Raw genomic sequence first — 14,389 nt, forward strand, 5'->3', positions numbered from 1 at the left:
TTTTTGTTGGCTTGTAAATTAAAAGGCCAATCCAAGTGTTTTAATAAGTAAAAATCGACTATTTTTGAGCCCGAAAGCCCATATTTTGCTCATGTTGTGCTACTACTTACAAGTTTGTGCCTTGACCTGGCCTTTCCAGAACTAAAAGCATTAAAAAAACTCTGAAAAAAATCTGTGTTGTTTGTTTGTATAATCAAGTATTGCAAATTTGATTAGTAATCTAAAAAGCGACACATATGCAATAGAACCGAGCGACTTGGTTCTATTTGGACAACATCGTAACATGGATAATACTAGCCAATGAAACACTATTTCTTTAGGCAAAAACAATTAAGAAAATCTTTAGGCTGTAAACATAGTCAAAAATGCAAAAAAAATACAGATTTCAAAATACAGAACAACGTGAATAAAAATAGATAAAATAAAACTCTAGAAACGAATGTGTCAGGTAAGTACTGCTGGTTTTTGATTGTTGGTTTCCCAAACTATACCGTTGCCTTGAGGAAGATGGGTGGAAGGCAGCAAAACTTTACGAAAAAATGATCTGAAAACAATACTTGGGTGAGGTAATATAACAATACTAACTTTAATCAACATAAGCTTAATAACCATATTTTTAAACAACCACAATAAAAGTTCTAAAGCACAATGCCCCAAGATTGTTGTGAGACGTAGAACAAAAATCAAAACCCATACAAAAGTATAGGAAGCATATTTTGAACGTTTCGAATAATACTATATTCATTTTAAATCCATTTTGCAGTTCAAAACCTGGATTCGAAAGTTAGGCATCAGATTCTACCGCAGGAAGATACGTGAAAATGATACTTTTGGCAAGTTGACGGATATTAACCTCAATCTTGCGTAGAGTGCTCCTGACTATTTCATTAAAGTGGCTTACACTAAACTTTGGAGCACAATGGCTGGAGGTTGCAGTTAAACATAGACCGAATACGAAATAACTAAAGTATTGTTCGGAAAAGTTAAAGTAGGAAGTTTAAGGGAAAAACGACACCAAGGTCAATATTGATTTCACATCTCTATCTTAGAAATGCGTATTTAGTAATCTCTTTACGTAATACAATGTGTAGCTTGACATTAATTACTTAAGTGGTAAGCCTCTAGTTTAAATTGGGATATTTTTACTATAGTGAATTCCCTTGTTTGTTTTGTTCATTTGATACATATGCAATGTGCAATTGAATTTATCGTTAATGCAGATAATTTAAGCAACGCAAAAAAATGTTTACTTGTAAGAAGAAAACCCGAGTAGATATTTCCAGTTCTGCAACAGCCCGAGGTGGTAGGGGTTGACAAACTTTCGTCCGAGCTTTTTCAGGCGTTTTCTCTCGCGGCTGTTGATCAGCTGCTCAACGCTGGTCTCACCACAAGAAATCAGGTAGAAGTGCCAGAACGTGAGACAACCCAGAGCAACAGTCACTGCACTGCCCAAAAGCAATTTGGTTACATTAGGTACGGCTTTATAAAGTAACATCAGATTGTTGAAAAAATAAATAACGAGTTATTCGAAAAGTTTAAAATGATACCTACTTCTGTATGGGCTTTGATATTCTTATCATATCAGATCGTGAAGCAGTTTAAGGTATAGCTGCGGAGTCGGTTAGGAACAACCCGATTTAAATTCCGGCCACAAAATGAACCAAAGTATGGATTCGGCCAAAAAAATGAATCAAGTCCGACTCCCGAGTTCAGAGTACGACTCCGGGCAAATATGCGATTTTGTCGAGTCCCGAGCCCGGCTCCCATTAAACAGCATGTAATACTTCACCCATTTAGGTCACAAAAATGAGGTGTATATTAATAAATACACACCACCCATATGGGTGTTCGTCTATTTCACAAATACATTGTTGCAAAATTTTCGAGTATTATTCCACCTTAACAATTCGCATAGTTTGTGGCCTTTTTCGTTTCGACATTCGGTACTGCGCACGTCGGACTCGGGACTCCGATAGTCCTAATTACTCCCGTCTGACTCCAGCAAAACAAATCAACTTTGTCGAGTCCCAAGTCCGACTCTGACTTCGCACCCGGGTAAGTGTCCATATGCATCCTGGGAAAATATTTATCCGAAAATTCGAAATCGACTTTGAAGTTAGCTGATTCTTATTAGTTATTTTTGTGGTTTAAGTGACCTTTGCTTAACCTAATTGATTTCCCATCGAAAACGAAACTACGGTATGCCATTGGACAGCCATACTTTTCCAAAACAGTGTGCATTTGTCAGAATAACAAACAGGTAATATACATGGCTTCGTTGCAGCAGCTAAAAAACTACATATAGAGCAAATAAATGTGTTATTAGACTACATAAAGCTCCCTAGTAGGAACTTAAGGTGGTTTGCTGCTTTGCTTGCATCATAGATCAACAGATTTGGTGAGTCTGCGATGGCTTTCGGTGTTCTAATTATACGTAAGCCGTAGTCGTTGGTCATAAAGCAGCTTCGAAGGGCTAGATCTCAGCTATTAACACTCATTTGTGCGAATGTTTCATGGGCATATACATTTATATTTTTTGCGGCCATTTTGTGACTGCATATTTAGCGTTTATGTTTATGATAAAAGGTGGGGTATAAGCAATCTGCTTCACTTACCTGCATAAAATCCAGAGAAAAACTGTTCCGCTGTTAAAAAAACGATCTCTATTGGCACACAGCCCGGCATTTTGTTGAGTACGAAACAAAGCTACAAATAATAAAGGAATTAGCTTCGTTTGACGCCTAACAAGATTTTTCACTTTACAGTCTTTTCTCAAAGTAAAGATCATAAAAACTGGTACTTGAAGAAACCGAACTTGTAAACTATGTTATCCAATTTAAATTTAAATAGGGTTAAAGTTTGCTTACCTTGATATTATTGCCTCTTATGTCATTAATTTAGAAAGATAAGCAAAAAAAAGGTCTTATAAATCTTGTTTATAGCCTCAATTAAACTAATCTACGAGTACATACTTCAGATGATTAGGTCAATCGTAAAAAAACGTCTACAGTGTTCCAGTTAAATTACCTTGGTTTGTTGTGTTGTAACCAAGCATTGAATAAATAGAGTCTTTAGCATAGGCCGCTTTATCATAAAAGCGAAAACAATCGCAAAAAATGGGCCACGACGAAAGTGAAACGTAAAACGTTCCGAGCAACATAAAAGTACAAAAGCAAATGAAGTAGCGGTGATTGTAATGGCCGACACATCCGTTCAGCCAAGCTGTAACAACAAATATAATAAAACATGGTAAAATTTATACTTTTCATTTAACTTGGGTGTCATGCTGAAAAGACACATAAAGAAATACTGTTCTGTTTATAAAAGATAAGCAATGAAACGCAAAATTAATGGAAGTGGTCTATGAAAATAGGAAATAATGCGGTTCAAGATGTTCTTTAATGCCAGCCTTTTAATAAAACGCAAAATTAATGGAAGTGGTCTATGAAAACAGGAAATAATGCGGTTCAAGATGTTCTTTGATGCCGGCCTTTTAATGTCGCGAGAAGTGAACATCGGCTGATAAACCACAGCAATAAGCCGAAAAAAGAGGCATTTTTTATGTTTATAAGCATATGCCTTTTTTCCATTTTAGCTTATCGAGCCTCTTCTCGCTTTAATTTGCTAGCTTCATGAAAATTTGTTTACCCCTGGATAGACCATGATTATGATAAATGAATGCGACAATTCACATGTAACCGGGAAAGTATTGTAACGGATTGCATAACATCTTTTCTATGTATTAAGTTTGGCCGCGTGAACTTCAGAATATTGATTGGGAACCATAATAAACAAGCTTAATCAGCAGATTTTATGATAATATTTGTGATGTAACAGGCAAAAAAAATGCTTATAGCGTGTTGTAGTTTAATTAGTGACACGATTAAGGTTTCATAAACGCCCCTAATGTGGGTTTGGCGCTCTCTATTATTAGAAACTACACAAGATTAATCGTATTACTTGTTCTCACGCTTGGATCAGATGCTTCTAAGAATGACACAAGCTAAAACAGCTTTAAGTCTCGTTATTTAAAAGAAAATACAAATACTTTGGGCATTGGATCTTAAACGCACCCCTTGGCCCATATCATAATAGAAAATAAGTATTAAACTGAGTTCAGGATAAGTTATTCTATTTTTGGTATGATGGTATGGGCATGCTTTTTCGCTGACCCACTTTTTTGTCGTGCAGGCGCCTCCCCGACACCACCAAGTGGCGGTTTTGGTAAAAAGTGCGGATAAACATGGCGGCAACAAACGCCAGCGAGAGATCTGGAATAAAGAGGTCGAAATTTAACAGGGTAAACACAGTTGTTTCGTGATCATTGCTCAGCCTGAACTATTAACAATAGAAAGATATGCTCGATTGGCCTTTTAGAGGTTGTAGGCCTACAAAAAATATGCTTCAGACAAAATAAAATATTTGTAAGACAGACTTTTTAATTTAAAAAGTATAGTACTGCAAAAAATTAAAAATTTGTGTATTTTAGGGTAAAGAGAACCTGGAAACGTATCAATTGCACAACTGAGCATGTAGAAGCAGAGTTTTCTTACAAAGAAGTATAAGAATGTAGTAGTCTTCGTCAAATAGTGGTTTTGGGTGTGGCCTTGTATATGGAAGGGTGGCATTTTCGCTGGAAGTTGTTGGATGAAGATGTAGCTTTGTTAGCGTGAAATACCACAGAGACCTCTGCCCTGAAAAGTTCCTGAACAACATTAGGTCAGGTTATGAACACTTATAAGTGTTAGGTCGAATATTTCAACGTTACAGAAAGAAGTTTGCCATTTGATATAATATCATAAGGTTTTTGGTTTGTGTTTTATATGAACCAACCAAAATCCTCAAATATCCTCTTATCGCATATTTAATTATAAGCCGATCATCCATATACAGAACTTTTATTATTTAGTAAAGATTTTTTTTGTAAATAACAAAATCCTACCCTATTTATCGATTTTCCATATTTAGCCTATAGGCTACGTTTAATTTTTTCTTTTTTCTAACAGTTTTCAAAAAAAATAGAAAGTTAGTTGCGATGGCTTTCGGTGTAGCAAGCTGTAATAGTTGGCGTAAGAGCAGCTTCAGAATATCTAAATCACAGTGTGTTTTGCGTATCTTTTACAGAAAAGTGTTGTTAAAGTTTAATAAATTTGAATAGAAGTTCTGGAACCATGTCCATTTTGTTACTGCCGGAATAAAATTGTAAGCAATATGGGAGCACAATGCAAATTCCCAAAAGACTATACACATAAAAAGTAAAAAAATAATTTATTTGCGATACAATTATCACGAAATATGTAAATGGTTATTACATGACAACTTACGGCATAATCGATTTTTCACTCTATACAACAGGCATACAAATCCCTCTAATTGAAAAGCGCCTTCTTATTTAAAATAGATATTAGGCTTTGTGATTGTAGCATTTAACATGAAAATTACTCCATTTTGCCTAATTTGACGTCACTATACAGGTGACCGTTATCCACGGACGCGTTACCAAGCGCCGAACTGTTTTTTCCGCGTTTCGCAATTCATTCTATTTTATGCATTCGACTTGATATGTCTTACTGATTGCGGCTTGAATCACCGCTTCATTATATCGTGTGTTTCTGAGATTTGTGAATATACTGAACAGGCAATAACTACCGTGTAAAGTGATTTTTTCTAGAGTTCAAGAAGCGAAGGATTAAGGACAGGTATTCTAGCAGCCTGCTTCTTTGAGATCAGATTCAAGGACGTGTAAGAGACACAGGCAGCTGTCGGCTCTCGTATTAAGAGCCAGCGCCTTCTTAACCGTAACTACAGCTCTCTCTTCGCTAGAGTGATAAAGGATACCAGTAGGCCAACAACAAAATTCACAACAAACATAAAACAAGTGGCAAGAAAGTCTATTTTTGTTAAGTTTTATTTTCAGTCCGTTTTGAGAGAATCATCCAATTGAACATCTTCGGCTAAATTGTTTTCCTAACTATTAAATGCATTTTTCCGCTGCGCGCAATGTGTCCCTTATTTTTAATATTAAAAAAGCCCAACATGGAAAGAATAATCACAGCACTTCATACCGCCCATCCTAGTCCTAGGCTACTGAATTTTAATATGAAGACTAGCACTTTCGCCCTGGAAGTTAATGCTATTTCTCAGTCCCTGCCTAATTTAGCAATATTCATATTCAGCAGACTAATTTAAATCATGCACATTGCTTGGCAAATGTGGTCTGTTAGTAATTTTTATATTTACAGGTTATTCATTGCAGTCCCAACCAACAGCTTTGCGTACCAAGGCCAGCATAATTTAAAATGGCGTGTAGTTTTTGTTGGCTTGTAAATTAAAAGGCCAATCCAAGTGTTTTAATAAGTAAGAATCGACTATTTTTGAGCCCGAAAGCCCATATTTTGCTCATGTTGTGCTACTACTTACAAGTTTGTGCCTTGACCTGGCCTTTCCAGAACTAAAAGCATTAAAAAAACTCTGAAAAAAATCTGTGTTGTTTGTTTGTATAATCAAGTATTGCAAATTTAATTAGTAATCTGAAAAGCGACACATATGCAATAGAACCGAGCGACTTGGTTCTATTTGGACAACATCGTAACATGGATAATACTAGCCAATGAAACACTATTTCTTTAGGCAAAAACAATTACGAAAATCTTTAGGCTGTAAACACAGTCAAAAATGCAAAAAAAATACAGATTTCAAAATACAGAACAACGTGAATAAAAATAGATAAAATAAAACTCTAGAAACGAATGTGTCAGGTAAGTACTGCTGGTTTTTGATTGTTGGTTTCCCAAACTATACCGTTGCCTGGAGGAAGATGGGTGGAAGGCAGCAAAACTTTACGAAAAAATGATCTGAAAACAATACTTAGGTGAGGTAATATAACAATACTAACTGTAATCAACATAAGCTTAATAACCATATTTTTAAACAACCACAATAAAAGTTCTAAAGCACAATGCCCCAAGATTGTTGTTAGACGTAGAACAAAATTCAAAACCCATACAAAAGTATAGGAAGCATATTTTGAACGTTTCGAATAATACTATATTCATTTTAAATCCATTTTGCAGTTCAAAACCTGGATTCGAAAGTTAGGCACCAGATTCTACCACAGGAAGATACGTGAAAATGATACTTTTGGTAAGTTTACGGATATTAACCTCAATCTTGCGTAGAGTGCTCCTGACTATTTCATTAAAGTGGCTTACACTAAACTTTGGAGCACAATGGCTGGAGGTTGCAGTTAAACATAGACCGAATACGAAATAACTAAAGTATTGTTCGGAAAAGTTAAAGTAGGAAGTTTATGGGAAAAACGACACCAAGGTCAATATTGATTTCACATCTCTATCTTAGAAATGCATATTTAGTAATCTCTTTACGTAATACAAATTGTAGCATGACATTAATTACTTAAGTGTTAAGCCTCTAGTTTAAATTGGGATATTTTTACTATAGTGAATTCCCTTGTTTGTTTTGTTCATTTGATACATATGCAATATGCAATTCTGCATGCGGCGAATTTATCGTTAATGCAGATAATTTAAGCAACGCAAAAAAAATGTTTACTTGTAAGAAGAAAACCCGAGTAGATATTTCCAGTTCTGCAACAGCCCGAGGTGGTAGGGGTTGACAAACTTTCGTCCGAGCTTTTTTAGTCGTTTTCTCTCGCGGCTGTTGATCAGCTGCTCAACGCTGGTCTCACCACAAGAAATCAGGTAGAAGTGCCAGAACGTGAGACAACCCAGAGCAACAGTCACTGCACTGCCCAAAAGCAATTTGGTTACATTATAGGTACGGCTTTATAAAGTAATATCAGATTGTTGAAAAAATAAATAACGAGTTATTCGAAACGTTCAAAATGATACCTACTTCTGTATGGGCTTTGATATTCTTATAATATCAGATCGTGAAGCAGTTTAAGGTATAGCTGCGGAGTCGGTTAGGAACAACCCGATTTAAATTCCGGCCACAAAATGAACCAAAGTATGGATTCGGCCAAAAAAATGAATCAAGTTCGACTCCCGAGTTCAGAGTACGACTCCGGGCAAATATGCGATTTTGTCGAGTCCCGAGCCCGGCTCCAAATAAACAGCATGTAATACTTCACCCATTTACGTCACAAAAATGAGGTGTATATTAGGAAATACACCCATATGGGTGTTCGTCCATTTCACAAATAAATTGTTGTAAAATTGTCGAGTATTATTCCACCTTAACAATTCACATAGTTTGTGGCCTTTTTCGTTTCGACATTCGGTACTGCGCACGTCGGACTCGGGTTAGCTGATTCTTAGTAGTTATTTTTGTGGTTTAAGTGACCTTTGCTTAACCTAATTGATAGCCCATCGAAAACGAAACTACGGTATGCCATTGGACAGCCATACTTTTCCAAAACAGTGTGCATTTGTCAGAATAACAAACAAGTAATATACATGGCTTCGTTGCAGCAGCTAAAAAAATACATATAGAGCAAATAAATGTGTTATTAGACTACATAAAGCTCCCCTAGTAGGAACTTAGGGTGATTTGCCCCCCTTCAAAATGCGACCAATCGTCATAGAAAATCCCTATTTTTCTGTTGAGCGTACGATTTGAGGCTCTATTTCCACATAAATTCAGGCAGTTAGTTAAATATTGCCCTGAATTAAAAAAACTTAAAAAATTCATTGTCCTGAATTTAAAAATAACTCATTCACTCGACCTATTGTTATCTTTGTGACATCATTTCTTTTTACAATATGTTAGATTCCTCGCCACCCAACGTGTGGCACGGATGCCGGGAAGGTTGTTCAAACGTATAGCAAGCGCCTTGCTTGCGTATTATCCTATGTTACGTTTATTGTTTTGTTTGCGAGCAGTGATTTTGCCTGGTTTAGGACAGTGCTCCCACTGCTCTGCAACCGGTGTGCCGTGTTACTTGTGCTTCAATTTTTATTTTTTAATCAGTCGAATTAACGCGAGAAATGTACAATTTTTAGGACTTTGACTGGCTTCAAAGTTTTCAGAAAATCTGAAAAAACCGCAAAATCAGAAGATAAAGGAATGTAATACGTAAAATTTTCGGCGCCTTCGGCGCATTACATTATGGACAATAATTCACACAAAAGTATGAGATTTAAAAGCTCATTACTTTATTACCGAAAAAAAAACAACCAGTGATACCAAAGGAATAACAAGTCATGTCTGTGTTGTGTCAGATATTTTGTAAATATAAGTACTTCATTATTTTGACGAACTTCTATCAAAAAGTTCATGATCGGCGCATTACATTATGGACTGTTCCTTTTCTAATGGCTGCCCTTGATATATGCTTCCCCACTTCATTTATTGAGCTACTCGCATGGGGCTCGCCATTTAAGTATTGGGGACGTAACACATTTGACATAATGTACAAGCTTTAATAATTTATTGTGTTGTTGAAACTTGGTGTTTTTCATTAAAAGTTAATAATGGGCCAACGCCATTTTTTTACTAATTTAGTGGGCCATGAGCAAAAAAAGGTTGAAAACCCATGCACTAATGGGCATACAAATTGAATTTTTTAGCGGCCATTTTGTGATTGCATATTTAGCGTTTATGTTTATGATAAAAGGTGGGGTATAAGCGATCTGCTTCACTTACCTGCATAAAATCCAGAGAAACACTGTTCCGCTGTTAAAAAAACGATCTCTATTGGCACACAGCCCGGCATTTTGTGGAGTACGAAACAAAGCTACAAATAATATAGGAATTAGCTTCGTTTGACGCCTAACAAGATTTTTCACTTTACAGTCTTTTCTCAAAGTAAAGATCATAAAAACTGGTACTTGAAGAAACCCAACTTGTAAACTATGTTATCCAATTTACCTTTAAATAGGGTTAAAGTTTGCTTACCCTGATATTATTGCCACTTATGTCATTAATTCAGAAAGATAAGCAAAAAAATTGTCTTATAAATCTTGTTTATAGCCTCAATTAAACTAATCTACGAGTACATACTTCAGATGATTAGGTCAATCGTAAAAAAACGTCTACAGTGTTCCAGTTAAATTACCTTGGTTTGTTGTGTTGTAACCAAGCATCGAATAAATAGAGTCTTTAGCATAGACCGCTTTATCATAAAAGCGAAAACAATCGCAAAAAATGGGCCACGACGAAAGTGAAACGTAAAACGTTCCGAGCAACATAAAAGTACAAAAGCAAATGAAGTAGCGGTGATTGTAATGGCCGACACATCCGTTCAGCCAAGCTGTAACAACAAATATAATAAAACATGGTAAAATTTATACTTTTCATTTAACTTGGGTGTCATGCTGAAAGACACATAAAGAAATACTGTTCTGTTTATAAAAGATAAGCAATGAAACGCAAAATTAATGGAAGTGGTCTATGAAAACAGGAAATAATGCGGTTCAAGACGTTCTTTAATGCCAGCCTTTTAATAAAACGCAAAATTAATGGAGGTGGTCTATGAAAACAGGAAATAATGCGGTTCAAGATGTTCTTTGATGCCGGCCTTTTAATGTCGCGAGAAGTGAACATCGGCTGATAAACCAAAGCAATAAGCCGAAAAAAAGAGGCATTTTTTATGTTTATAAGCATATGCCTTTTTTCCATTTTAGCTTATCTAGCCTCTTCTCGCTTTAATGTGCTAGCCTCATGAAAATTTGTTTACCCCGTGGATAGACCATGATTATGGTAAATGAATGCGACAATTCACATGTAACCGGGAAAGTATTGTAACGGATTGTATAACATCTTCATTATAGAGAAAAATAATGCGAAAAGATGTTTTTTAATGACATAAGAGCTTTATTTAAGCCTAAACCAGGGATGTCCAACCTGAGGCCACATTGCGGCCCGCCGGAAAGTTTTGTGCGGCCCGCTAGTCATTTTCACTCCCAAGTAGTAATAAGTAGTAATAATACTCTAAAGGCCAATACTAGGCCTATACCCGTTGTGACTCTGCGGCCCACTATAATAAAATGTTGGACATCCCTGGCCTAAACGTTGCACTACGTGGCGCTACACGAGACTAATTTTTTCTGTTTCGAAGCATAGAAGTTTTTTTCTGTTGTGGCGTGTCGCGCAGCTTCTTGCTTAAGACGGAGCACTGTACGAGACGTTGCTCTGTCTCTCTCCTGCTGCATATGAACGTATGAATATTTTTATAGAGTCTTGTTTTTGATTAACACTTTTAATCAGACGCTAAACAAAAGAAGGGGGACGATAACCCTTACTTTAAGAACCACTGTGTAAGTAAGTATTTTAATGAAATAATTTGCCGTCGGTCATTAAATTTAATCCTAATTTGTTACGGATTGACAAATTCAGAGCTTGAAAACGAACTTTTATTAAAAATTAAGAGCTTGACAACGAATTTCCAATGAACATTTACAGCTTGACAACCGATTTTCACTGAAAATGAAAAGCTTAACAACGAATTTTTAGGGCGTTTGTGTGTCGATCAGCCCTCACGGGGAAGCAAATGACACTCACAGTGGCAAACGGGCGAGGAAAAAATCACAATGCTGAACAGGTCATTGGTGTAGCCCGCCCTAATTAATCCAATGTCACAGCTAATAAACCCAGTCAAACTTACGACAATGATGATCCATCTTTAATCTGCAACGCTTGCAAACTGAGCAGTGATGGGCGCGAGGCGGTTTGGGGCAAATACATTTCTTGCAAATTGAAGTTACTGGCATGTTACTAGACGCCTAGAGCAATAAAAATTTCACATTAAACAAATCAAAATAAAACAATAAACGATAAACTTAAAAAATTAATTAGACTTAAATTGTTGATTTCCAAAAAAGATGGATTCATATTATGTATATATATCATAGGAAACTACAAATTTTGCCCTTTAGAGGTATAACAATATATCTTTAACATTTTTATAATTGGCACAAATTAAAAAATTAAATTCCTTCATTGTGATGAAATATAATTTTAATGTTAGGACAAACATTAAACAAATAAAAAATAAAATAAACGGAAAGTTTGAAAAGTTTTTCAAACTTGCAATTAGTTTTAAATGCACTGGAAACACACAAACTATTTACAGTTATATATTCTAGTATGCTGTAATTATGAGTCAATAAAAAGTACTACTTCAGTAAGGCTAGATTACAGAATACAACACAAATGTTGATTACTTAACAAATAAATAACCTATTTGTATACAAATAGACATGCATTGTTGTCTTGTACAAAAGTGTGCTGGTATATTTTGATTTGTTGACTGCACTGCAAGCTCAAAACATTTGAGAACTACTGGCTTAGGGGGTTCGTTTAAAATGTTAAACCCCTAACATAAAGTTGAATATCTGAACAGAAAACAGTAGGCAATGGTACAATGGTCATTGGTCATTTTTGGACTGACTCCCACAGAACCTGCATAGCTCAGTCAGTAAAGCAGCCACCCCAGTATGGCAAAGGTTGTGAGTTGAACCTTTAAGGCAGACTAAATTTTCTTAACCTTCCATTGCACTACTAGGGCAACTGATTTTCGGTTAGCCTTTTCGAAGACACCCCATATATCGATTAAAGAGTTTACCAGCATATTGTTTTAAAGAAACAAATATATTTTTGTGGGTTCCATTATACATATCTTAAACAACACTAAAAATGCAAACAAAATGTTTTATGTCAATATTTTTAACCAGGAATATTTTTTAACCTTGTGTAAAACAAAAAAACACAGATTACTTAAACACCTAGTATATATACTAAAATATGATTATTAAAACATAACACTGCAGTAGTTTTTATTACAAAAAAAGGAATACTTACACTCGGGGGCACCCCAGGCTCCGTTCGCACAGCTTTGTAATAATTAAACATGATCATAACAAGCAGGTAATGCCCATATAGCAGGTGAATGTAAGCATACGGTGCAGAGTGAGTTGTAATTATGTAGGGCATCACATTCATGTAGAACAACGTGACCACAGATGTTACAAGACATATCACTGCCGTCACAAAAGCCTGCACGAAAATGAAAACAAAACATAAATAAGAAATCACAAAATTTCTAAGAATTCCATTTCATACAAATCTTGTTTATAGCTATGTTTTAATACAGCGTTTATGCCATAAAAACAGTTGAACATTTAAAGTAAGCACAATGTGTGATAATCTCTTTTAAAATATTTCTGAAAATGTTGTGATTATATTTCTTTCATGCCCCATATAGTAGTTTAATAACTTTTTCCAACCCTTATTTTATGGTACCATACAGAAATGAAAAGTAAATTGTTCTGCATCAAAATCTTCTCAGGGTTTATTATAGCAATAAAGGACAACCTAGAATTGTAAATAGTTCATCAATTGTTATCTAGTGGCAAGTCTACAAACAGCATGCTAAGTTGGAATTTACTGCTTTACAACAACGTGACAAACTGAATGTGTAAAACAGGAAGATATCTCCTCGCCCTTATAGGAAAGAAAACTATGGCTTTAAATATGGAAAATCTAATTTAGACTTTCTTGCCTTAATCAAAGTCGTTCATTCATAAGTTCTAGTCTTTAAGAGATCTCTGTTAAAGACAAGAAGTTATGTATGACTGACTTTGAATAAGACAAGAAAGTCTTAAGTATATTGGCTTTATAAAAAGTGTGTGATTTCGAAAAATATGCAAATGTTCATTGATTAGCTCTATAGCAATTTACAGCATACTCACCACTCCAAACCATCTTATTGCAAAATCAACAGAATAAAACAGAGGCTCAAACATTGACTCCGTGGTGGAGTCGAAAGTGTTATGGGTCAGCGATTTGTAGCAGAGTCTCCAATGCGCGAAATAAGTTCGGACCGGTGGAAGAAATGAAAGAACATGACAATGAATCTTTCGCATTATTATTTCATACTAACAAAATTGTTGATCCTTAAAAAAAGATTTATAGGATGTTTTAGGAAACTGCAAATATATAGGCTACAATTTTGCATGTTAGAGTGTATAACAATATATATATGCATTTAAACCTTTAATTGGCTCAAAGCAAGACTGATATTAGAAATTTCATTTCTTTCACTTTTGTAAAATTTAATTTGGAATGTTAAACTACTAAATTTGTAAGTAAAAATATTGAATTTGCCACTAAATTACATTATATTCGCTAATAACCTTAAAATCAGAGAAAATAAAAAGATACTTTAAAAAACTTTAATAAAAGAAATATCTGTGTTGTATCTGCTTTTTAACTATTTTCACATTTTTTTTATTTACAAAAGGTGGTATTTATTAAGAAAATAAAGAAACATAGCACCCAACTTTTTTTGGAAAGAACATGGAAAAATTATTCGTCTAAAAAAACACCAAAAAGTTATTGCACATTAGTAACACTGATGAACTCAACTTTAAATAAACAAAAAAAGTCTGCGGCCTTATAACCATTC

At 35.1% G+C, this 14,389-nt stretch overlaps 1 protein-coding gene across 1 annotated transcript; it reads right to left on the bottom strand.

Moving 5' to 3' along the window:
* Positions 1 to 111: 111 nt before the first annotated feature.
* On the bottom strand, positions 112 to 13,872 carry LOC146159018 (palmitoyltransferase ZDHHC16B-like). Its single transcript, XM_083384826.1, has 12 exons — positions 13,674 to 13,872; positions 12,784 to 12,978; positions 11,588 to 11,705; positions 10,040 to 10,234; positions 9,628 to 9,718; positions 7,573 to 7,767; positions 4,554 to 4,705; positions 4,173 to 4,271; positions 3,028 to 3,222; positions 2,616 to 2,706; positions 1,251 to 1,445; positions 112 to 544 (listed from the first exon to the last, which is right to left on the bottom strand). Exons 1-12 carry the CDS (start codon positions 13,845 to 13,847, stop codon positions 445 to 447), a joined length of 1,800 nt encoding a protein of 599 aa, XP_083240952.1. The 5' UTR covers positions 13,848 to 13,872; the 3' UTR covers positions 112 to 444.
* Between the last annotated feature and the right edge of the window lie 517 nt (positions 13,873 to 14,389).

The sequence above is a fragment of the Ascidiella aspersa genome, chromosome 3 (genome assembly GCF_963924565.1).
Source record: "Ascidiella aspersa chromosome 3, kaAscAspe10.2, whole genome shotgun sequence".
In the NCBI taxonomy this organism is placed as follows: Eukaryota; Metazoa; Chordata; class Ascidiacea; order Phlebobranchia; family Ascidiidae; genus Ascidiella; species Ascidiella aspersa.